This window comes from Pelophylax lessonae (assembly GCF_965119305.1).
Source record: "Pelophylax lessonae genome assembly, chromosome: 13".
Lineage (NCBI taxonomy): Eukaryota > Metazoa > Chordata > Amphibia > Anura > Ranidae > Pelophylax > Pelophylax lessonae.
In genome coordinates, this window is record NC_138780.1 from 150347314 (window position 1) to 150371703 (window position 24390).

At 42.3% G+C, this 24390-nt stretch overlaps 1 protein-coding gene across 1 annotated transcript in view; it reads right to left on the minus strand.

The window, feature by feature from the left end:
• The window catches only part of LOC309569417 (coiled-coil domain-containing protein 170-like), a 79408-nt gene that overhangs the window by 45362 nt on the left and 9656 nt on the right, over positions 1-24390 (minus strand). Inside the window, exons 3-4 of the mRNA XM_082275236.1 lie at positions 16220-16259; positions 7228-7341 (exon numbers count right to left, since the gene is read on the minus strand). Of these exons, the coding sequence (XP_082131362.1) occupies positions 7228-7341; positions 16220-16259 (154 nt within the window). The remainder of the gene's footprint in view (positions 1-7227; positions 7342-16219; positions 16260-24390) is intronic.

The window sequence follows — 24390 nt, forward strand, 5'->3', positions numbered from 1 at the left end:
GCGCTATATAAGTACCTGAAATAAATAAAATAAAATAAATAAAATAGGAGAACTGGACGAATCCTGGACTCAAGAGGTTGAATTTTAGATCATAGAATCTTAAGTTTCTGCTTTGTAAGAAGCACTCTGGCCTCAGCTGTTTCCAGGACTAGATCCAGATACTGTAAACAATGAGTTGGTTCCAGCAATGAGTGCTGAAGGTTCACGATCTACCAGCTGTAACATCATCTGTACAGTCATAGTCATGTTTTCCAGTGGAGCCCACACCGACTGTTACCTTAACAGGGGGTCATCCAAATATCCCACAATAGGGATGCCACAAAAGCACAGATGAACAGCTTGCAGTAAAATCCTTGAAACCATTCTGCCAAAGGAACTGGGGCAATGACACCTTGGACCAGAAGACCTGAGGTGGCTCATTGTAGTTAATATGAGCACTGTTAATATGAGCACTGTTGGATATGAGAATCCCCCCAAAAATTCTACTTTGTAGTCCTGGGATACCACCTCATGAACCCAAGCCTTGGAGAAGCAAGCTGTCTAAGCATCCCCAAAGGTTAACAAACATCCTTACACACAAAGTGGGTGTGGCTTGTCTGAGGGTTTGGCAGACTTGTACTGCCAAACTTTGCAGGCAGACTGAGAACCAAGTTTCGAGGGTAAAAAACAGGATATTGAGGGAGTGGTAAAATGAAAGAAATGTTTCTTAAGGTCTGATTCACACTGCTGCAACTGTGAATTTATCTGATTTCCAGTATCAACTGCAGTATGACTTTAACACATTTTGATGCGATTTTCATACTACTGCGATTTCTGGAGAAGGAGAAAAGTTGGGAGAAAAAAAACACGCCGGAATCATACTACAAAAGTGCACTGATGCATTTTTGATGCGTTTCCACTGAAGTTTCACAAAATCTAAACAAAGTTATACTGCTGCCTGCAGGAGGATTGGACACTGATAAACAAAAAAAATGTATTGAATTGTATTATCGCTGTAATGTCTCCCTTTATATTGTAAAGTGCTGTGCAAACTGTTGGTGCTATATAAATCCTGTAAAATATTAATAATACAGCTAAAGACTTCCTGTTTCCCTCAATAAATGAATATGAAAATAAAAATGTAAACCAAGTATACTTTTAAAAGAAGATTAAAAAAAAAAAAAAATACAAAACTTTGTTGTAATGCAGAGAAAAGCCACCTAAATCTTCAGAATCCTATACACTTAATGGAGTGTCAGATCCCTAGTAAACTGTATATACTGTATTTTATTTTTTTAAATAGCATTTGCTTTATAGCAATAACTTAGCCTATACATCTTTAATCTGGACAAACACAATATTTATAATCTAATAAAAAGGTGGCAACAGGACTTTCTGAGATTCCACTGTACTTCCTCTACTACTGTCCACAACACTCCCCAAAGTCCTCCATTTAGCTATAAACCTGATTAATGATGTAGCCCTTCTATGCCAACCCTCCAGTTTATCCTCTATAGATAATTTTTTTAGCTGCATAGAAATCAGCTTTGCTTTTTTTTTTTGCAATTATTCATATGGGGCATTTAAATCTGTGCCCTGTGAAGAGTCATGTTTACTGGCACTCCCATTGCTGTCTTTTGGGACGCAGCAGCTGCACGGACACAACCGCTGCTCCCAATGTGACATTCGTGCTAGTGCTCCCAGGTTGTGTTCGGGGCTGTGCACCTGCACAGATGTCACATTCGGAGATGTAATTGTGTCCATGTAGATGCTGTTTTCCCAACAGACAGCAATGGGACTGCCAGCATGGGGATGCATGTGGCATCTGTGCATCCCTATGCCGGTAAGACTCAGCCCACATGGGGCACAGATTAAAACACCCGGTGTGAACAAGGCCTTTAGCTACACAGCATACATCTTTGAAGTATATTTTTATGCAACTATCACATTTTTACATGTTTTCTGTATCACATTTCCTTTCATGTAATCAATATGGAGATTATTCAATAGATGAAGTGTTGTGGGTCACTTATCTGGCTTGGTTATCAAACCTCAGATGAAGAGAATTGCCACAAATAAATTGTATAGCAACAGTGGCCCATCCGTGCAAAATGTGTGGAAACAGTTACTTGGAGTCTCCATCAGAAGGGTGTGTGACATGGTGACAATACAGAAGCACCACTAGAAGTCAGGACAAAGCATTTATGCCTGAGCAAGGATCTTCATGATAGGTTTACCAAATAATGTTTTAATGAATGCTGCAGATTTAAAATTATTTCAGAAACTATTTAAATTACAATAAAATGTTAACGTGGCATTAAACCCAAAACCAAAAATGTAATATATTGCAGCTTATCAGTCATTAGATGTGGTGGCTGTATCAGTTTTTTTTTTTTTTTTTAGGCCTTTCCCCTCTGTGCCTACACTCTGGATGAATGAGAAACTGAGACACTTTTGGACAGCAGCATTGTCAGTCTGGGGGGGGGGGGTGTTAGATATACTAGCAGCATAGGGGTGTGCACAGGGTGTGCCAGATGGCCTAGGCATACCCTAATCATCCAGTGCGCATTAGCGTTATCACTCTTTTGTTTGTGCTTTGTGCTGGGAGCGCGCTGTGCTTACCAAGGGCCCGGGTCCCATACTAACGTTTGGGACCCAGGACTCTGGGTTCCCAGCCGACTGACCGCTGTGATAGCCTTAGATTATCGACCATGTGTTTTCTTTCTCCTCTAAATTGAGAGAAAGATACATTAAGGTTGATTTACTAAAATTAGAGAGTGGAAAATCAGCTTCCAGGTTTTTTTTTTTTCCACCAAAGCTTAATTGAACAAGCTGAAGCTAAAAGCTGATTGGCTACCATGCACAGCTGCACCAGATTTTGCACTCTCCAGTTTTAAAAAGTGAACCCCAATGTATATTTTTCTTCATGCAGGAGAAAAAGATATAAACAAACAAAAAAGTGTACAAAAATTAATAAAAAGTAAAAAAAAAAAAAAGAAAGGGAGGTAGATAAACGTTAACACCAGGGTTAATGTTAGAGCTGCACAATTCTGGATAAAATGAGAATCACGATTTTTTCCGTAGAATAAAGATCAGGATTTTCTCATGATTCTCGGCGTAACATCATCTTTTACATTATACAAAAAAATTGGACTAACTTTACTGTTTCGTTTTTTTTTTTTCATTCATTAAAGTGTATTTTCCCCCAAAAAACTGAGTTTGAAAGACTTCTGCGCAAAAACAGTGTGTCATAAAAGATTGCAACGATCGCCATTTTATTCTATAAAATGGCGATCTCTGGTCTGTTTGCTCAATCGGATCTGATTGTCCAGGGATTCCGGATTCCGATTCCATCTTAGAAGAATCTCTTGCTGAAGAATTCGGGTATGGGACTGGGCAAATGGGACTGCTTCGAAGGAAGCCACCATCAACCCCAGAACCCTCATGCAAGTTCGAAGAGAAGACCAGCTGTTGGATAGTAACAACTGGACTGCTAACTGAATCTTCCGGAGTTTCCCTACCGGAAGAAAAACTCTTGTCCTGACTGTGTCTAGAATTAGACCCAGATATTCGAGCCTCTGGGTGGGAACCAGAAATGACTTTTGCTGGTTCACCAGCCACCCGAATTCCTGTAAAGAAATTATAGTAATTCCTATGTTCTGTAGCAAGGTCTGAGGAGACTCTGCATGAAGCAGAAGATCGTCTAGGTAACCAAGAATCGATATGCCTCTTTGGCGCAGTAGTGCCAACATTGGGGCCAACACCTTCGTGAAGACCCGAGGAGCCGTGGCGAGACCGAAAGGTAACGCCACAAACTGATAGTGGTTCTCTTCTACGGAAAAGCGTAGAAACCGCTGATGTCCTGCGAAAATGGGAATGTGAAGATATGCGTCCTTGATGTCTATGGATGCTAGGACATCCCCTGGATGCAGGAAGGCTGCTACTGTGCGAATGGACTCCATTCTGAATTTTCTTATGTTGACAAAAGAATTGAGTGCCCTTAAGTCCAGAATTGGACGCACTTTGCCCTCTTTCCTGGGTATTGTAAATAGGTTTGAATAAAACCCCTGAAAACGTTCTGTCCAAGGAACGTGGACTACCATTCCTTGTTGTAGTAAATCCGTGACTGCTCTCCGCAGATCTTCTAAACGATCCGGGGATAGTCGAATATTGGAAGGGAAGAATCGCGCCGGTGGGAGAGATCGAAACTCGATCTTGTACCCTGACCTTATGACTTCGCAAACTCACTTGTCCGGGATTCTGGAAAGCCATGGATCCGGGAACCGGCGAAGACGTCCCCCCACCCCAGTTATGGGTGGGGGCGCACCTTCAGGCTTTGGACGATTTATCTTCAGGTCTGGAGGGGGCGGGCTTTTGCTTGCCCGACCAACGTCCCCTGAAGCCTCCTGAAGGAGCTTTGGAGGACTTAATTTTTTCACCCGCGGGACGAAAAAACCTTTTGTGAGCAGCAAAAGAAGGCCCTCGTTTTTGACGAGTTCCTTTACTTTTAACATTTTGCGGTAAAAAGGTGCTCTTTCCACCCGTGAGATCCTTAATGATCTCATCTAAGTTGGCTCCAAAAAGATGCTCCCCTAAAAAGGGGATATTAGCCAATGCTTTTTTGGAACCTTGGTCGGCTAACCAACCTTTTAGCCACAGTGTACGCCTGAGAACCACCGCTGAGACTGATGCTCGCGCCAATAATGGAGTGGCGTCTAACGCCGCATCACACACAAACTGTAACCCCTGTATCATTTGTTCCAACAAATCTGATACCGCCTGAGGGACCTCTTCTAAGTCCCGGCGTAACCACTTGGTCCATTCAGTTACAGCCTGCGAAACCAGACCAATAGCAATTATTGGTCTGAAAGCTGATCCAATCAAGGTAAACATGGTGCGAGACATAGCTTCTATCTTGCGATCCACTGGATCTTTAAAAGACGGAGCGTCTTCTAGAGGAATAACCGTGGCTTTATTCAATCTAGCAATTGGTGAATCCACCACAGGTGGTTCTATCCATTTCTTAATGAGGGTTTCCTCAAACTGATAACGCCTGTTAATGCGTTTAGAAATAGCAGAAGTGCGTTTTGGCAGACGCCATTCTTCTTCGATTGGATTGCCAAAACATTTGGGCAATGGAAAAACCTTCGCCACTTTGATGCGTTTTTTAGTCCCAAAAGGGATTTCAGTTTCAGCTATTTCCGACGGAATACCCTGTAATCTTAAGGTTTCTTGAACAGATACAATGAGTGCGTTTACCAACGCTTCCTCTCTGGCTATGGCTGATGCCGAAACATCCTCCTCACTGTCTGAAGAGACAGTACACGAGACACCAATCCCAGATGAAGTACCTGCAACTGCAGAAATAGGCTCAGAGTCTGAATCCGAGGTTTCAGATAATAAGGGGTTAGGCGGGGGTCGCTTTCTTGCGCCCTGTCCCTGACAAGCCACTTCCACCCGGGACACAAAAGTTTCCATAATAGCTGACAATGATTCAATCGTCAGTGGGGTGCTGGAGGATCCTGCAGACCCCTCGAGGGGATCCGGAGGAGATACATGAGTGGCAGGGTCCATGTTAATTCAGGACACCTTTGCCAGAAAAAACAAAAAAAAAACTTTTTTTTTTTTTTATGTGTCTCCCCCTAGCGCAATAGCGCCCCTCAGAGTACCTGCTTCTCGATCCCCACAGAGAGAGAGAGGGACCCCCAAGGCTCACCAACCGATGCAGTGAAGTTTCCAACCAACTGCAGTCAGCGTCTGTCTTTTACAGACTGGAAGGAGCTGTTGCTTTTTCCCGGGTAGAAGGACGTGGCTCCGCCCCCTGTGTACGCCTTCCGGCGTTCCCAGCTCTCCACGAGGTAGCTGGGCTCATGAAACATGGCCGCCCCCATACAAGAGACAATAGACTCCAAAAACATGGCGGCCGGCGTGACCTGAGGACATACATGCACTTGGTCTACGGCAAAATGGTGGCGGACCGCCGAAATCGTTTTCCCAGCACATCCACCTGCATCTCTGCTAAGTGGCGATTTATTGATCTACAGGAGATACACTACAAATAAGGTAGGATTATACCTCCTATGTCTGCTGTAATACTACAGTCTGCTGGGTAGAGTGTTAGCTCTCAAACCAAGTCCACTTCCCACCAAACACATGCTGTATTTACAAGGGGGACTTTTAGTGTCAGATATATACTGACCATGTATGGAGGGGCCCATAATACATACTGCCTCATAACGAGGAAAGAAAAAAGGGAACGTTTTACTCACCATACCGAACCGACAGGCACCCTCTCTTCACAATACCCTCTCCACCGGGGTGGGGGGTTGTGGACCACTCCGGACGCCTCGACTCTCTGGTTCCTGGCGTCCAAGCGAGACTTTTAACTCGCCAGGTCAGTCCCTCCACTGGGACTCCGTCGCGGCCGACCCAGCGCGGAGCTCTGGTCTGCACACGCTCGTAGGCAGAAACCGGGGTGACCACTGGATCTCAACACCCAGCCCGTCGCCCGGCCCCGCATACTTACTTGAATGTGTCGCGGCCGACCAAGCGCAATGCAATGGTCTGCGCGCGCTCGTAGGCCGGCTGGGGTGACCACTAGTGTCGCCCAGTCCGGCGTATTTGCTTGAAGATCTCACAGGAAAAAAACACTGGAGAAAAACTGCCTAAAAAAAAATCTTTTTTTTTTTTTTTTTTTAAAGAAAAAATCTTGCCAGGACCAAAAAGATCCCAGCAAGGAACTTAGGTCCTTACTCCTGACTAGACAGAAAAAAACTGATTCCCTGTAGCAGAGAGAGGGAGGATATACCCTCAGGGACTGCCCCTAAGGTGGAGCCAGAACGTTTTGTCTTTCTGCCTAGTCCTACTCCTGCGGAGACAACATAACCCAGCTCTTGAGAATCAAGAAGACTACGTCTGTCAATGAGCGATAGAGAAAAAGGTTTTACACAAATAAAAAAAGCTGATCATTTAAGCATCACTATCAGTGTTCATGGGTTTGTCTCAACTTTCTCTTACATCTGCAGGGCAGCCTGTTCTGTTGAAAAACAACCGACTTAGTAGATAGATTACCAGGGGAAAATAAAAGAAAAAAAGTTTTAATGAGTAATTAATGCAGCCACCTCATCTAAGAATTGGTAAGCCGCAATACAATAAATGTTTGCTTCTGGGTTTAATACTGCTCTAGTCTAAATCATTTATCATCATGTATTGTTTGCTCTCAGTCAGTGATACCTATATGGACCTCACCTCAGCCAGCAAGCTTGTATTCTTCACCAGCAATGCAGCATGTTCACTCTGGGCAGCTTCAGCCATAATCTTGTAATTCACAAACTGGTCTTCAATCCCGGAATTATAAGAAGTCTATAAGAAAAAAGAGTTCTCAACTAAAGTTTCTATGTAGTGCATAAAAGCTTGCCCAAATAACAATTTAACCCTTTCGCTGCCAGGCCCTGTGCTCCACTGTTAAACTTAGCTGGCTAGGCAATTTTTGCAAATTTTCCATTGCTTTTTAATTTTTCCCTTACAGCTTTCAGAGTTTGTTAAAGACCCCCCCAAACCATATATTTTCCGAAAAGCATGTGACCAGTAGAATTCATACAAGGTTCTACTGATTTTTAGGGCATAATGATATTTGGGCAGATGTTTATCAAAACAATATTTTTGCTAAAAATACACTACAATCATTATTAGCAGATAAAAACACCACACATTTTACAAAATTCCTGCTAAATATAAAAGCTAACCTGTATTGAGTTAATAAATACCCATTATTTATAAAATTTAGATTGCGCCTTTTTTTGAAATGGGGAAAATCGAACATATGCAAAAAATGGAAATATACAAAATTTCTCAAAAAATCTAGAGATTTTCATTTTTCCCTTACAGCTTTCAGAGTTTGTTTAATACCCCCCAAACCATATATTTTCTGAAAGCACATGACCTGTAGGATAAAAAGAAGGTGCTACTGATTTTAACACCCTGCGATATTTGCACAAATGTTTATCAAAACTATATATTTGCTAAAATTTCTCTAAACTAATTTTTAGCAAATATAAACACAGCAAATTTCACAAAATTCCTGCTAAATTCCTAAATTGATGCCGATGCCAAATCCGATGTCCATAGTGATGCAAGCTGATACAGAAGCACTGGATGTGGCTACTATGCCTGACAACCGTAATGGCTCAGATTGGCTAGTCACCTCTGGCCCTTCAGGGGAGGTAAACACAGAGGCAGCACGGATAGGATCTTCTAATCCTGATGGTGGCACCATAGTGCCCCTTCCAGCTATGCCCCCCCCCACTCCTCTTTCGGAAGGACATTGCTCCAGGCAAGAAAACTTGAGGTACTAACTTTAGTGCACTTAAGGCTTGCGCCAAGCTATAAGCTTATCACACACAGCACTACTTATCCAAAAGTAACAGAACCTGTCTATCTATGTAAACATGCACCCACAGTGACTCGCGCACTCAGCTGCTGCTGCTCTGCATCCCCTCCAGCCTCTGACAGAAGCTCACACGCTGGGAACACTTCTTTAAAAAGTCACGCCATTTGCGCTTGTTACTGAACATGTGCGGGTTGCTACGTGCATGTCCGCATCCAAGTGCACGCCAATCGCGTCAAGACATGCCCCTCCCGGCTCCACATGCACTCCTGTGCCTGTAAATAGCGAATATTCGCGCGCGCATACTATCCTTCGCCACAGGGATGCCACTGAAGGCGCTCCTGACCTGGAGCCACAGAGGGGAAGAATGCGCAGGCGCATCTGCGCCCAGGTAAAATTTTGCACGCCAAGCACCAGGGGGTGAGAGCAGAATGTAAGCAAACAAGGTACACTTTGTCACAGTTGATACACCTATTGTCTCAGGTGGAGACTAAACATAGCACTCAGTATCTGTAACTCAGAAGGGAACAGTACATAAAAATATTTAAAAATATATATATTTTTAAAGTGAATTTACTATTCCCGCCGCAGGATTCTGCTTATAACAAGAATCCAATCTTCACCCATCACGGCAGGTTTCTGTCACTTGTCGCCCTTCAAGGACTGGGTCCCCCTGTTTTTTAGGGGCCACTCCCTTGGACCTGTAGAGCACCCTGCCGGAACGCCTTTGGGGTTGGTTTACCAAGGGTCCATATCCCAGGGTTCAGCGCCTAAGGTCACATTACAGGCAAAACCTTGTTTCTCCTTTACCGAGGCTCGGGTACCATCCTTTTAGTCTTCTACTCTCGGATGGATCTGATTTCTAATCCTCTTAGATCAGAGACCTTGATCGGGTTTGTAGCATAATCTTCTTTCTTCTTCTTTGAAAAAAACATAAAACATGGAGAGCTTCTCCAACTGTGACCATCACCTTTAAGACACTGTAGAAAAAAACTGAGGCACTCCCTGTATAGGAGGGTTTATATACAGTATCTCACAAAAGTAAATACACCTATCACATTTTTGTAAATATTTTATTATATCTTTTCATGTGACAACACTGAAGAAATGACGCTTTGATACAATGTAAAGTAGTAAGTGTACAGCTCGTATAAAAGTATAAATTTGCTGCCCACTCAAAATTACTCAACACACAGCCATTAATGTCTAAACCGCTGGCAACAAAAGTGAGTACACCCCTAAGTTAAAATGTCCAAATTGGGCCCAAAGTGTCAATATTTTGTGTGGTCATCATGATTTTCCAGCACTGCTCTAACCCTCTTGAGCATGGAGTTCACCAGAGCTTCAGAGGTTGCTACTGGAGTCCTCTTCCACTCCTCTATGAGGACATCATGGAGATGGTGGATGTTAGAGACCTTGCGCTCCTCCACCTTCCATTTAAGGATGTCCCACAGATGCTTAATAGGGTTTAGGTGTGGAGACACGCTTGGCCAGTCCATCACCTTTACCCTCAGCTTAACAAGGTAGTGGTCATCTTGGAGGTGAGTTTGGGGTCGTTATCATGTTGGAATACTGCCCTGCGGCCCAGTCTCCGAAGGGAGGGGATCATGCTCTGCTTCTGTATGTCACAGTACATGTTGGAATTCATGGTTCCCTCAGTAAACTGTAGCTCCCAAGTGTCGGCAGCACTCATGCAGCCCCAGACCATGACACTCCCACCACCATGCTTGACTGTGGCAAGACACACTTGTCTTTGTACTCCTCACCCGGTTGCCGCCACACATGCTTGACACCATCTGAACCAAAAAAATCTATCTTTGTCTCATCAGACCACAGGACATGGTTCCAGAAATCCATGTCTTTAGTTTGCTTGTCTTCAGCAAACTATTTGCGGGCCTTCTTTTTCATCATCTTTAGAAGAGGCTTCCTTCTTGGACAACAGCCAAGCAAACCAATTTGATGCAGTGTGCAGCATATGGTCTGAGCACTGACAGGTTAACCCCCTCCCCTTCAACCTCTGCAGCAATGATGGCAGTACTCATACGTCTATTTTCCAAAGACAACCTCTGAATATGACGCTCTCAACTTCTTTGGTCGACCATGGTGAGGTCTGTTCTGAGTGGAACCTGTCCTGGTAAACCGCTATATGGTCTTGGCCACCATGCTGCAGCTCAGTTTTAGGGTCTTGGCAATCTTCTTATAGCCTAGGCCAACTTTACGTAGAGCAACAATTTTTTTTTCAGATCCTCAGAGAGTCCTTTGCCATGAGGTGCCATGTTGAACTTCCAGTGACCAGTATGAGAATGAGAGAGTGAGAGCGACAACACTAAATTTAACACACCTGCTCCCCATTCACACCTGAGACCTTGTAACACTAATGAGTCACATGACACTGAGGAGGGCTGAATGGGCCCAATTTGGACATTATTGGGACGCCTGCCTTTACACGCACATGAACTTTAATGGCATCCCAGTCTTAGTCCGTAGGGTTCAATATTGAGTTGGCCCACCCTTTGAAGCTATAACAGCTTCAACTCTTCTGGGAAGGCTGTCCACAAGGTTTAGAGTGTGTCTATAGGAAGATAAGAAGGCCTGGCTCACAGTCTGCACTCTAATTCCTCCCAAATGTGTTCAATTGGGTTAAAGTCAGGACAGACCAGTCCAGTTCCTCCACCTCAGCCTCGATCATCCATGTCTTTATGGACCTTGCTTTGTGCACTGGTGCACAGTCATGTTGGAATAGGAAGGAACCATCCCCAAACTGTTCCCACAAAGTTGGGAGCATGAAATTGTGCAAAATGTCTTGGTATGCTGACACCTTAAGAGTTCATTCACTGGAACTAAGGGGCCAAGCCCAACCCCTGAAAAACAACCCTACACCATAATCTCCCCTCCACTAAATGATTTGGACCAGTGCACAAAGCAAGGTCCATAAAGACATGGAAGAGCGAGTTTGGGGTGGAGGAACTTGACTTGCCTGCACAGAGTCCTGACCTCAACCCGAAAGAACACCTTTGGGATGAATTATAGTGGAGACTGTGAGGTAGGCCTTCTCAACCACATCAGTGCCTAACCACATAAATGTGCTTCTGGAAGAATGGTCAAATATTCCCATAGACACACTCCTAAACTTTGTGGACAGCCTTCCCAGAAGAGTTGAAGCTACTATAGCTGCAAAGGGTGGGCCAACTCAATATTGAATCTTGCTAAGACTTGGATGCTATTAAAATTCATCTGCATGTAAAGACAGGCGTCCCAATACTTTTGGTAATATAGTATATGTGCATGTGCTACATGTACACATACATGCCCTACATACTAGCACATTATGACACGAGCCTGCAGGGGGGGCAGTTTTTTTTTTTTTTTCGAAACAAGGTATACTACCACTTTAATTGGGTGAAGTGGAGACTGTGAAGACGTTCTCCGCCCACCTCTTGACCTTGGTCAATCTGAAGAAGCTATACACTATAGTCTTTAACAGGGGCCCTGGTGGCCAGGCTGTCCTGTAATGGAAATAATTTGTTTGAGCCAGCCTTGTCCAAACTATTTAAAGTAAAAAGTAAACATGGAACTTTATTTTAAGAACAAATCTGATGATGTACATAGCTTTTTATTGTGCATTAAGCTGCTATGGGTTACTTTAGACCTAACTGCCCTCCTTCATGCGGCTAACAGTTGTATAATACTAGCAGAATGACTTAACATGTGAGAAGACCATAGAGCATAGTAAAAAAAAAAAAGTACAAAGCAAACTTCAGAATGGGATGAAGCATATTTTTCAACTCAATAAATAGAAAAACATTCTCCTGGGTTAAATTGAATAATTCCCAGAAGAGGCCTTCACAGTATTCCACTGAAAAATACATAACTCATCATAGCGGCTTTGGGTAGATCCCTAACATTCAACAGTCATACACCACTCAGCCATTTGTACCCAGGCCAGTGAGCACTCAGACAACAACCATGAAACATCTCTTTGGTGATTTTTCTTTTGCCGTAATAGAGCACATAAACGAGAATTGATGGTCATGTTAAATTTAATTTGCACTTTTTATAAATAGGTGGGCAGAATATATTTTTTTTATTTTGTAATAATCCACCAGATTTAACTACTGGAAATAGTGGCTGCGCTGCAACCCTGAACTGTGAGAGCTCTATATTTCATTTGTATTTAAATTTTTTAGATATTTTTTATATTTATTACAAGGGCTCCCTCTAGTGGTTCAATATTGACAGTGCCAATTGACTTAAATCGGAACCAAACTATCTCAGTCAATATTAAACTACTTTTAAAAGTGTATAAAGGGTGCGCTGATATGGTGAATTTTGCTGCAACCAAAGATCCAAATATTGGTTTGGAAATAATAGAAATAGATAGTCTGGTGCGCTAAATAATATTGGTGTCAGTCTAAAATTGTCAAAACACACAGAGTGGCAAAGAAACTATAGGTGCACTCCAACAAATGTAACCATATAGTTACTAAACAATAAATCATATGTAGTGATATATAAAAACACTAATGAATAATTAACAATTGTTATATAAATGTGCAATAATCCCAAAAGAGGTGTGCAAAAGTCCCATATATGGTGTCTCAAATATACGTCCGATAACTCCAAATACTGAGAAAACAAATGTGAACAATTCCAGGTGATGAGATGAAAATAAGGTATAATAGGTGCTCCAAACAAAACCATGTGTCGGGTGCTTATATCTTGTGTCCCACCACCTTAAGGATTTACTTCTAAAGCCTTGTACACACTCAACGAATTTCCGCCAACCGGTCGCCCGTCTTTTGTCCAGAGTGCGTGTCGGTTGGATGGAATGTGCTCTAGACTGCACACAAATTTTCCTGTACGACAGAATTCTACTTCAAAAGTGATGTCATGTGTTGGATTGCTTTCTATGTGTTCTTTCATCTCGGAGCATGCCTAGTCTTGCTCATAAGATTTTTCCCTGTCGAAATCTCTACTAACGAGACGAAAATCGGACGTGTGCTGACGGTCGACAAAAATTATATAGCCTGCACACCAGGATTTTTTCGACCGAAAAGTCGGAGTCGGTTGTTGGAAGCACCATACTAACAAGCCGAAAATCGGCAGATGGGTCGTCAGACGAATTTTCCCGGCCGAATTTCTACTCGTGTGTACAGGCCTTTACCAGCAGGTAGAAGTTAAAGGCAGAAAAACAGCCACCTCAAAAATGTAGACTCCTTGTGCTGTGAGAGGTAATACATTATTCCCATACCTCGTGGAAGAGATATATGAGGCCTCTTACCAGATGGATAAAAATCCGAGGCGTGACGGGAGGAAAGGGGCTCTTTCCTCCCGTCACAATGGGTCAGTTCTTGGGTTTATTGCAGAGGATCCCTTGTAGCCTTTATACTCCTTCCTGGTCCCCAAATTTCATCTGGGTCCTGAGGCTGCAAATTACAGATCACTTCTGCTTCTCGCAAGGATTCTGGGAACTGTTTTAAAGACACATAAACCTGGGAGCGAAGTATTCTTAAAGGAACATCCTGAGGAGCTTGCCATTTGGGATATAAACATCACGTGATATCACCATTAGGGGCTCAAAAGTGAACATCCAATGATATACTCCTGGCCTCACTTCAATATACCCAAGACATTTACCTCTGAACTTATTTTCCTGATAATTTCCATGTTATATTATGTATCTTAGGTTTGTTACCTATTTAGTTAGTTTTGGATCAACGAGAATGTTGATCGGAATGATCCAACGGTTGTACTCTTCTTTAATGTGCACTTTGTTTAATAAAGCTTTTGGGAAAAAACAAAAAAAAAATTTGCCCGGTTCAGCAGGGACTGGCCAAATTTCGATCCAAGTGTTGCTTTTGCGCTAAATGTTGCCACTGCTGCTCAACAGAAATCGATCTTTTGATTGACTTCTGTTGAACGGACCTGTTGGAAATAAAGCTGCTCCAACAGGGCTGCAGCAGTAATCAGTGTATTCTGACAGTGGAGGAGTACAACAGTGCAGTGGAGAGGACTCCCCTATCCACTTCAATTGTGTGGATGGCGGAAATGGTTCAGTTTTTTTCTTTTATAGGAAAAATTGGTGAATTAACCAAAAATGAACTGCGCAAAGTGGATATTATTTGGCAATGTTGCACTGATAAGTGCTAAATAGACTTTTGTAAAATTGATAAATATTAAATTGGTGAGTATGCGGTTTGTGGGAATCTCTTCCGCACTGTGAGCAGCAACAAAAAACGTGTGAAACGTGATAAATATGAAACAAAAGGGGTGAATATTGCGCTCAACAATATTGCTCACAATAAAGTGCTAATGTGCATAAATATAATAGCCGATATGGGATCTAAAATTGCTAAAATCATTAATAGCATCAACTACAACAATGGATAAAAGCAAAATACCAGCTTGTATGTAATAAATAGATAAAGTCCTTAAAGTGCTCAATTCAAAGTGATGAATATTCTCAGCAAAGTGAACAGCGTGGACTTGGTGGAAATGATGGAAAACCTTCACCTCAAAACCTTCACCCAGTGCTCTGATTAGGTACTTCTTACCAGAGGAATATGACCCCTTAATTACAGGGGGTCATAATCAGCATTTATATCCATAAAGGCTCCAAGCCATCTTTATCACTGTCTTCTCATCGGCAATGAAATATGACCAGGTACTTATAGGAAACTCCGATTATGGGACATCCTTAATGCCAACCAGCCACCATAGCATCGTCTGCTGAATTTGCAGCCTCATATGTTGTAGGCAATTGTAGGTCGGAACACCTTATGTCAGATGGGCTCAGATTGAGGTTTCCAGCAAACCAGGCCACAAGGAACACAGCTACTGTATATACTAGATATTTATACTTTTTAGTGGTTTCTTGGAGCAGGTTCATAGGACTTGGGGGTGATCAGCTTCAAGCGGCGAGGTAATCCGATTACCAAGGCAAGTTTAAGGACTCCCTGCCCATGTTTGTTAATCAGCATTGCAGAAAACACGACCAAAACTCCAGATTTTCCCTCCCCGGGGTAGATTGGCGCAGTCCAATAAACAGCAAAAAGTTTTTTTAGCCTCCTGGCTGGTAGGGGAACCACACTGGATCTGCTCAGACTTCCCCGGTTCAGCAGGGACTGGCCAAATTTCGATCCAAATGTTGCTTTTGCGCTAAATGTTGCCACTGCTGCTCAACAGAAATCGATCTTTTGATTGACTTCTGTTGAACGGACCTGTTGGCAATAAAGCTGCTCCAACAGAGGCTGCAGCAGTAATCAGTGTATTCTGACAGTGGAGGAGTACAAAAGTGCAGTATAGAGGACTCCCCTAGCCACTTCAATTGTGTGGATGGCGGAAATGGTTCAGTTTTCTCTTTTGCATGGCCAGCTTTAGAGAGTTGTTCCTGGAACTGGTGTCCCCCATTGGAAGATTTCCCCTCATCTCCCGTTCTGAGGACAATTCCAAAACGATAGACTTTCCCTTGCTTTTTTTTCTAGATGACAAATGATCCCCAGGACAAATAAGAAGGTGAATCGCCTCAGTGAAGACACAGACAGCAATAAAAACTTGTCAGAGAGCCTAACCCTTCAGCACATGAATACTAGAAAAAAGAGAAAATTTTGCCTAGAGTTACACTTTAACCATTTTAAAAACTACAGGACGGCAGCCCAGAGATCCCTTAACAGACATAAGAGGCCAGCCATTAATTCAAATGGCCTGCAACTACTAAACAGGAAATGTAGGTCTTTCATTGATAGTCGCTTCATGATCAAAATGTAAAAGACCTGCAAATACTATTTACATGATGTAGGTTTACCTTGCATGAACTATCTAATATATTTTTATTAAATGCAAACCACAACTTACCCTAGCTTCTCCACGGCCATTAGGCAGGTCATGGTAATGTCTGAAAAACAACACAATCAATGAGTTACAAAATGTACATTCTGTTTACAGAGCAATAATTGTTAGCTAGAAAGTTCTTCAGGATCAAGTCACCCTATAGTACCTGGGCTTTCCCTGTACAACAACAGAAATAGCGCTCCCTACTGCTATTAAAACATACCTAAAGCCAAACTTTTGATTTTTTTGCAAGTTGCATTCCATTAGGGAGATTTCCCCTTGCTTGTTCAAGGGACACAACAGGGCAGGGTGACAACTCTTATGCTGGCCATACTCTAGCAGAAAAATCGGCTGTGCGAGTTTTTTTAAAATCGAATGATTTATCGGAATGGCAAAAGATACTACCATCATGGAACGATCAAATTTCGAAAGATAAAAGTTCCATGAACATAAATTAACCATTTTATCTTTAGTTTGGTTGTGAAAATATTGAAAGAATAATAACTGCAAATAATTGTTTTGAATAAAAAAGACTTTATTTGAAAATAAATCAATGTAGAACATTACAACCTACATAATGATCATTGTATTTTTGGGACCATAGCATGTTTGTGACATGCTGTGCTTTATGTGCAATAAAGTTTGTTTATTATTGCACAATTTTGGTTGGTTATTGTATACTCTATATTTGCAAAAGCTAGCAGTGTGCCCAGTGGTGGGATTCAAAAGTTTTAGTAACCAGTTCCAACTTTCAAGCATGGTGTCATTTTTTTTTTTTTATCTGTCAGTTAGGGGTCCGATCTGTCCGCCGCAATGTCGCAGCCCCGCTAAAAATCGCAGATTGCCACCATTTTTAGTAAAAAAAATAACATAAATATTTCCTCTAGTTTGTAGATGCAATAACTTTTGCGCAAACCAATCAAAATACCCTTTTTGGGATTTTTTTTTGTCGCTCTTTTTGACTATAGCACAAAAAATAAAAGTCGCAGAGGTGATCAAATACCACCAAAAGAAAGTTCTATTTCTGTGAAAAAAGGACATCAATTTTATTTGGGTACAGCGTCGCACGACCGCACAATTGTCAGTTAAAGTAACGCAGTCTGGAATCGCAAAATATGGCCCGGTCATTAACCTCCCTGGCGGTCATCCCGAGCGTGACTCGGGGTTGATTTTTCATACCAGGATCGGTAACCCAGAGTCACGCTCGGGGTGGATGTGCAGAGAGTGCAGCGGTGTTCTCTTACCTTCTCCTGGCAATCCAGCGATGATCTCTCATTGCTGTGACCGCCAGCCGAGATCCCCGCCGCTCTCCGTTGGTCTCCGTCGGTGTGATCACTTCCTAGTTCCGTTCCCTGCAGCAGCAATGCTGCATGGGAGCGGAACTAGGGAGGGAAATTAAAAAAAAAAAAAAAAAAGTTGCACAAAACACATTACACATTTTATATTATATATATTATATGCATATATATATATATATATATATATATATATATATATATATGCATATATATATATATATATATATATATATACACATACATATGTATATATATATATATATATATATATATATATATATATATATATATATATATGTATATATATATATATATATATATATATACATACATATGTATATATATATATATATATATATATATATATATATATATATATATATGTATATATGTGTATATATATGTATATATATATATATATATGCACACACATACACATATATATATATATATATACCTATATACACACACATATATATAAAATTATATTATTGATTCGATCATAATTCATGCGTTATATATTTTATATATATATATATATATATATATACACACACACACACACATATATATATATATATATACACACACATATAATTTTATTATATATATTATATATTATATAATAAAATTATATTATTGATTCGATTATAATTCATGCGTTTGTGTTTCAAATTTATCACATCTGGGATGTCTACTAGAGTCTTGTTTTGGTCAGGTTTAAGTCAGTAATTACTAAGAATTGTAGGCCTATAATACATAACGCCAAATTTCCATGAAAAGAATTGTACCGCTTTTGGTATGTAATTCCTGACAGAATCATACCGCCAGGGAGGTTAAGGGGGGAAATCTTCCGTTCTAGAAGTGGTTAAATTAAAAGCAGGGAGTTAGTACATCAGTAAGTGGTGGTGGACACAGCAACCTCCCCCCTTCCCCTGTATGGAGAGAGAGAGAGAGAGAGAGAGAGGGGGGAGAAAGAGAGGGAGGTAGGTTGAGAGTATAAGAGAAAGAGGGATGGAGAAAGAAAGAACAAAAGTCAGAGGGATGAAGGGAGGGAGAGAGGGAGAAGGAGAGAGAGAGAGAGGGAGGGAGGGAGGGAGGGAGGGAAAGAAAGAGGGATGAAAGGAGGGAGAGAGAGAGAGAGGGGGAAGGGAAAGAAAGAGGGATGAAGGGAGGGAGAGAGAGAGAGAGAGAGAGAGAGAGGGGTGAAGGGAGGGAGAGAGAGGGAAAAAAGAGGGATGAAGGGAGGGAGAGAGGGGGAGAGAGAGGGGGAAGGGAAAGAAAGAGGGATGAAGGGAGAGAGAGAGAGGGTGGGAGGGAAAGAAAGAGGGATGAAGGGAGAGAGAGAGGGGGGGAGGGAGGGAAAGAAAGAGGGATGAAAGGAGGGAGGGAGGGAGGGAGAGAGAGAGAGAAGGAGGGGAGAGAGAAAGAGAGGGATGAAGGGAGAGGGAGAAGGAGGAGAGAGAGGAGGTGGAGACAGAGGGAAAGAAAGAGGGATGAAGAGAGAGAGAGAGAAGGAGGAGAGAGAGAAGGAGGAGAGAGAGGAGGGGTGAGAGGGAGAGACTCACCGAAACATCAGTTTGTGTCTTCTGTCAGGCAAATTTTCTTTCTGCAGAGGCCACACTGTGAAGATGCAGGGAGGAGGTGGGTGGAGCCAGACATTCATGTGCATGATGGGTCTTCTCCGTTCTCCTCCTCTGCACACCACTGGTTGCTAGACGCCAGCAGGCCATCATAGCTGGGTGGCAACAACGTCTGGCCCGATCTCTGGCTTGCCCCAGTTCAGGGAACTTGTGAAATGTTAGTAACAGGTTCCAACGAACCGGTGCGAACCGGCTGAATCCCACCACTAAATGTGCCCTTGTTTGATGAGTTTAGCAATGAACGTTCGTGGAAATTAAATGCACGTTACATAAAACGTTTTTTGGGGGATCATACATTTCTTTTATTATTATGATCATCCTGTAATATGTTTACCTTCCGGGTTAAAGGTTTTGGCACATGCGCAAGAAAAGTCGCACGATTGTTCTTGGGCGAGGCAGCCACAAAACACAAGAATGTCGGTAGATCAGCAAAAATATTTCCAATTTCTCAAACAATTTTTTAAGGCCGGAAAGATGAAAGCCATTACCGTTCGTCACCCAATAACTATAAGAATATCGGGCGAACGATCGCCATTATAGATTTTCTAACGATTTTTCTGCTAGTGTATGGCCACCATTAGGCTGCCCCTACATTATACAATTTTCTTATTAAATTTCCTTTGGATTTACCTTCAGCTATGTAGTGGAAGGGCCTGTCTGTTTGCATACAAATTGAAAGTGTTTGGCTTGACCTCATATTATATGGTTTTGGTAAATCTAAAGGAAAATTGTATAATGTATGGCCAGCAGTAGACGGCTGTCATCAGAACTGCTGGAAGATTTCCCCATTATTCTTGTTTTAAAGGCAACAGTAAAATGTTGGACTTTACATCATGTTCTGCCTCAGTGACAATGGTCAACAAACAGGGTTATTAAATCTTCATAATAAGGACCCAAACAGTAATAAAAACCTGACAGGTATTCTAACCCTTCTGCAACCTATCCAAAACATTAAAACATTTGGCTTTAGAATATACTTTAGGGCAAAATGCAAAGTACCAGAAAGATATATTAACCAACCAAAGATCATATTTCATTTCTCCAGCTTCTCTGTAAAGATGAAAGGTAAAACTTGGTTGGCGATAGCATTTTACTGCATATTGTTTTTTTCACTATTTTATAAAAGTTGGCGTTTAATCTGTTTATATTTTGCCTTGCCTGGTTCCTCCTTTACCTGTCATGGCTTGTGAAATTTTGAAAAAAAAGAAAAACTTTTCCATTTTCATCACTAGGTCTCTGTGCTGTTCTGTGGGGCTGTACAAACATCACAGCACCCAGTACTCTTCTCAGGAGTCCCCAGACTTAAAGTGTTATTAGGCCCAGGACCCTGCATTCACTATATCTGGTCTCCCACAGTACACAGAACATGTAAATGCAATTATTTTAGTAAATATAAACTGATAAATACCTTTTCTCATCAGCAGTATATAGCAGCAGGGCTTTTTTTCAGTGGGAACGCAGGGGAAAGCAGTTCCAGTAAATCCGGCGCTGAATGTATTTTATGGTAAGGAGTGCTGAGGTGTGCTGGAGGGTCTAGTGATGCTGCCTACTGGGGGATCTATTGTTGCTGGTAGGGATCAATTTTTGTGTGGGGGCGCTTTTGTTGCTAGCAGGGGGTCTTATGTTACTGGGGGGGTCAATTGTTGCTGTGAGGGATCTACTGTTGATGGAGAGGCCTATTACTGCTGGCTGCTGGAGGGTCTATTGATGCTGACTGCTGGTAGAGCTAATGTTGCTGCTGGGCATCTATTGTTGCCGGAGCAGTATTTTGTTGCTGGGGGTCCATTGTTGCTGGGGGGTATCTATTGTTGTTAGGAGGTCTATTGTTGCTGGGGTGGGGTCTATCACGTTCCATACAAATGACTTAGTAGCACAAAATGATACTTGGTTCTGTATTTTCTAAAAGGGGTAATTCAGGGAGGTGGGTAGGGGGTGGAACCAAGGAACGGTGCTCAGAGGTGAGTAGGGGGCAGAAACAAAAGGGTGACTCAAAAGGGAGGAGTTCCTGCACCTATTTTCTGAGAAAAAAAATCCCTGTTTAGCAGTCTTGTAACTTCTATCAGTGTCTGGTTAAAGCTTGTAGGAGGAGTTTCATTCTCCGCTGACTGTCCTTTGAGGCTGCAGGACCCCTGACTTTCTAACTGGATCATGCTGGTTAGCCCTGTGCTGATCACACTCCCAAGAAAAAAACTCGCTAGCAATACACACCAAACTGAGCATGTGCAGAGTGACTCCAAAGGCTGTCTTATCAGGTGATAGATTGGGGACAGTGGAAGAAGGGGAGGATCAGAGAAGCAGCCTTTTTTTACACAATGGGGAGGATTAACCTGCATACATGCTTTACTGCATATATCGACTGATTTTACTGTTGTGGGTTTAGTAACACTTTAAATGCAACTTTTTTGTTTTATTTTTTATCCAGAACACCATAACCAAGTTCCATTTTTTTACCCCCTTAATACCATTTTTTTAATTTCTAAAAAATAGTGGCAAAAATTTGATCACCTTCGGGTGTCTACTTTGGAAAAAGGGTTGATTTGGACACTTTCATACTGTCCTGGCATTTTTATGTGATATGTTTTATATCAAAGTATGGTGATTGGTGAACAGTTTTTTTTTTCAAAGTTTTTGGTCTTTTTTCTTTTACATAGTAAAAAGTAAAAAAAAAAGTGGTTATAAAATACCACCAAGTTTTTATGAATTGAACTTTTCTAATATGCTACCACGAAAAATGTTGTATGTTTTTATACACTTGAGTATCGAATATTTCTTTATGAGATTAACAGTGGATGCCTATAAAGTCCTATTACCCTTAGGGGTGTGTCTTTTTTTTCTTTCTACATAAAATACCATCAAGCAAAAGGTCTGTCTGGTTTACAAAATGGTTAGTCTGGATACAGTGTTTCAGAAAGGTAGATCGAGCGCACATCATTTACGGACTTAATGTCTGTTTCCACCTGATTGTCATCCGATCTCCCGGACAGATGGCAAACGTATCCCCATTCGTCTTTCTTTAGCGGATCGGATAGGATCGAATGCCGACGGGTGACAGTGGACACATGTCTGCTGACATCTGCCACCCCATAGAGAAAAATAGGTGGTCTGATCGGGTCCGCCTGAAAAACAGACAGGCGGACCCGATCGGTCCGCTGTTGTGAAAGGAGCCTTACAATTCAACACTGCAACAAATTTGACGCAAGTTATCCTTGCTATCTGGCAACTTCAATTTCACCCCATTAAGGCTTGGTTCACACTACGTCGCTCCGACTTAGGGGCGACCTGTGAAGTCGCGTGCAGCGCGACTTCGGCACGACTTGCACGGACTTCATAAAATGAATGTCTATGCAAGTTGTCTCCAGGTCGCCCCAAAGTAGTACAGGACCCTTTTTCTAAGTCGGAGCGACTTGTGTCGCTCCTATTAGAACGGTTCCTGTACCAGTCAATGGACCGCGACAGTGCATGACTTGTCAGGCTGACCAAGTCGCCTGGCAAGTCGGACTAGTGTGAATGGACACTAAGGGTTAGAAAATTGAATTAACATTTTTAAAGGGAAAATATTTGAACAAAATTCTACTAGTGTTTGGGTAGCTTTACCCAATGAACACTTTAGGCCCCTTTCATACTGCCTTGTTGTTGTTTGGCTGCAGCATAGTGTTCCAGTGGGTTTTTTGAGGGTTATCCTTGTTTCCCATAGACTTTATATTAGATCATGCATTTTTGGTGCGTTATCTGAAAGCACAACAAAGATGCAGCATGCAGGACTTGTGGTGCGCTTTCAGAAAATGCACCAAAAACACATGATGTGATAGAAGTCTATAGGAAATCATGGGTACAATGCGCTGCACTACCACTGTGGCCAAACCACAGCAGGGCAGCATGAAACTGCCTTTATCCTTGCTGACACCTCCTACCATGGGCGTCTGCATGGGGGGGGGGGGGGCAAGTGCCCCCCCCCTGGAATCTCAACTTCCCCTTTAAAGTGGTTGTTAAGCCACTTTATACTATCCTGTCTGGTCTGTTTAATAATCCTGTCTGCCCGTGCCCCTGTGTATGTGTATGTGCTTTAAAACAATAACCCGTTCTTTACCAGTTTTCTGCTCATGTGACCCGCCAGCTCTCTCCTCTCCCTGTCTGACAGCTGCCTGCAGTGGGCGGGGCCGAGGACATGATCTGACATCAGTTGGGAGGGGAGGAGGAGAGGCCGAGAGGAGGAGAGAGGCAGCGGGTCACATGAGCGGCGATCAGCGCTCTGAAAACTGGTAAAAAGTGGCTTATTTTTCCCCTTTAAAAACAAATATTCGCGATTTGCGACTTGTGTGGTGACTGACATCAGCAGCCGAGCGGACCACTGTCCTCAGCCCCAGGGCCCGGTGCTATCATTCCAGGAGAGGGGGAGCCCGGGGCAAGAAAACTGAGGAGATTTGTGGCCCCATGCACAGAGGCACGGCACGTGATGTCACAGCTTGTACTGACGTTACGTGCCTGCATGCACCGCCTGCACAAGCCCAAATCAGAGAGGGTCAGCTTTGCTTTTGCATCAGGTTTCTCAAACCTTTGAATGACCGTGCTTTATGTTTTAATGACTAAGCCCCTCCCCTTCATGACATTGCTGAAAAGGGGCGGAGCATGGCTGACCTTAACATAATTCCCCCCCCCCTGGAAAATTTTCTGCAGACGCCCATGCCTCATACACTCCTGTGTCAAAACGTAGCTGAGCTGAAAACAAATGTTCAATAAAAGGAACTTCTGGGGATCTAAACTCACTACCATCCATCCAAAACTAAATCAGTTTGGGTTAGCTGACCATTTAATTTTTGTCACCATTCTGTCACAGTCTGAACTAAATCATAAAGGTGTGTGTGCATTTGTATCTTGCAGTAAGCAGCAGACCTGACAACCTTTGTTCACTATTGCTGTGCATACAAAATCCCTAAAAAAGCCCCAGTGTCTGATAGCACGACAACCTCTGACCAAAACAAATGTGTCTGCCAGAAATAAGTCACAGAGCTGGTTAGACGGGTGATCTCTTCCCTTTCAGGGTCATTAGGCTGCATAATGGTGTTCTTTCATTCTCAGTTATCACAGAGGATTCAGATTATTATAGTATTTAAATACAACATACAAAAACAAATTTACTTAAAAGATTAACATGCAAAGTCATTAATCCATAGGAACCAGATTTCATTGTGCTTTGATTTTAGATTAGTACGTTATTGCACATCATCATTGCTCCAGGTACTTACTTAATAATAAA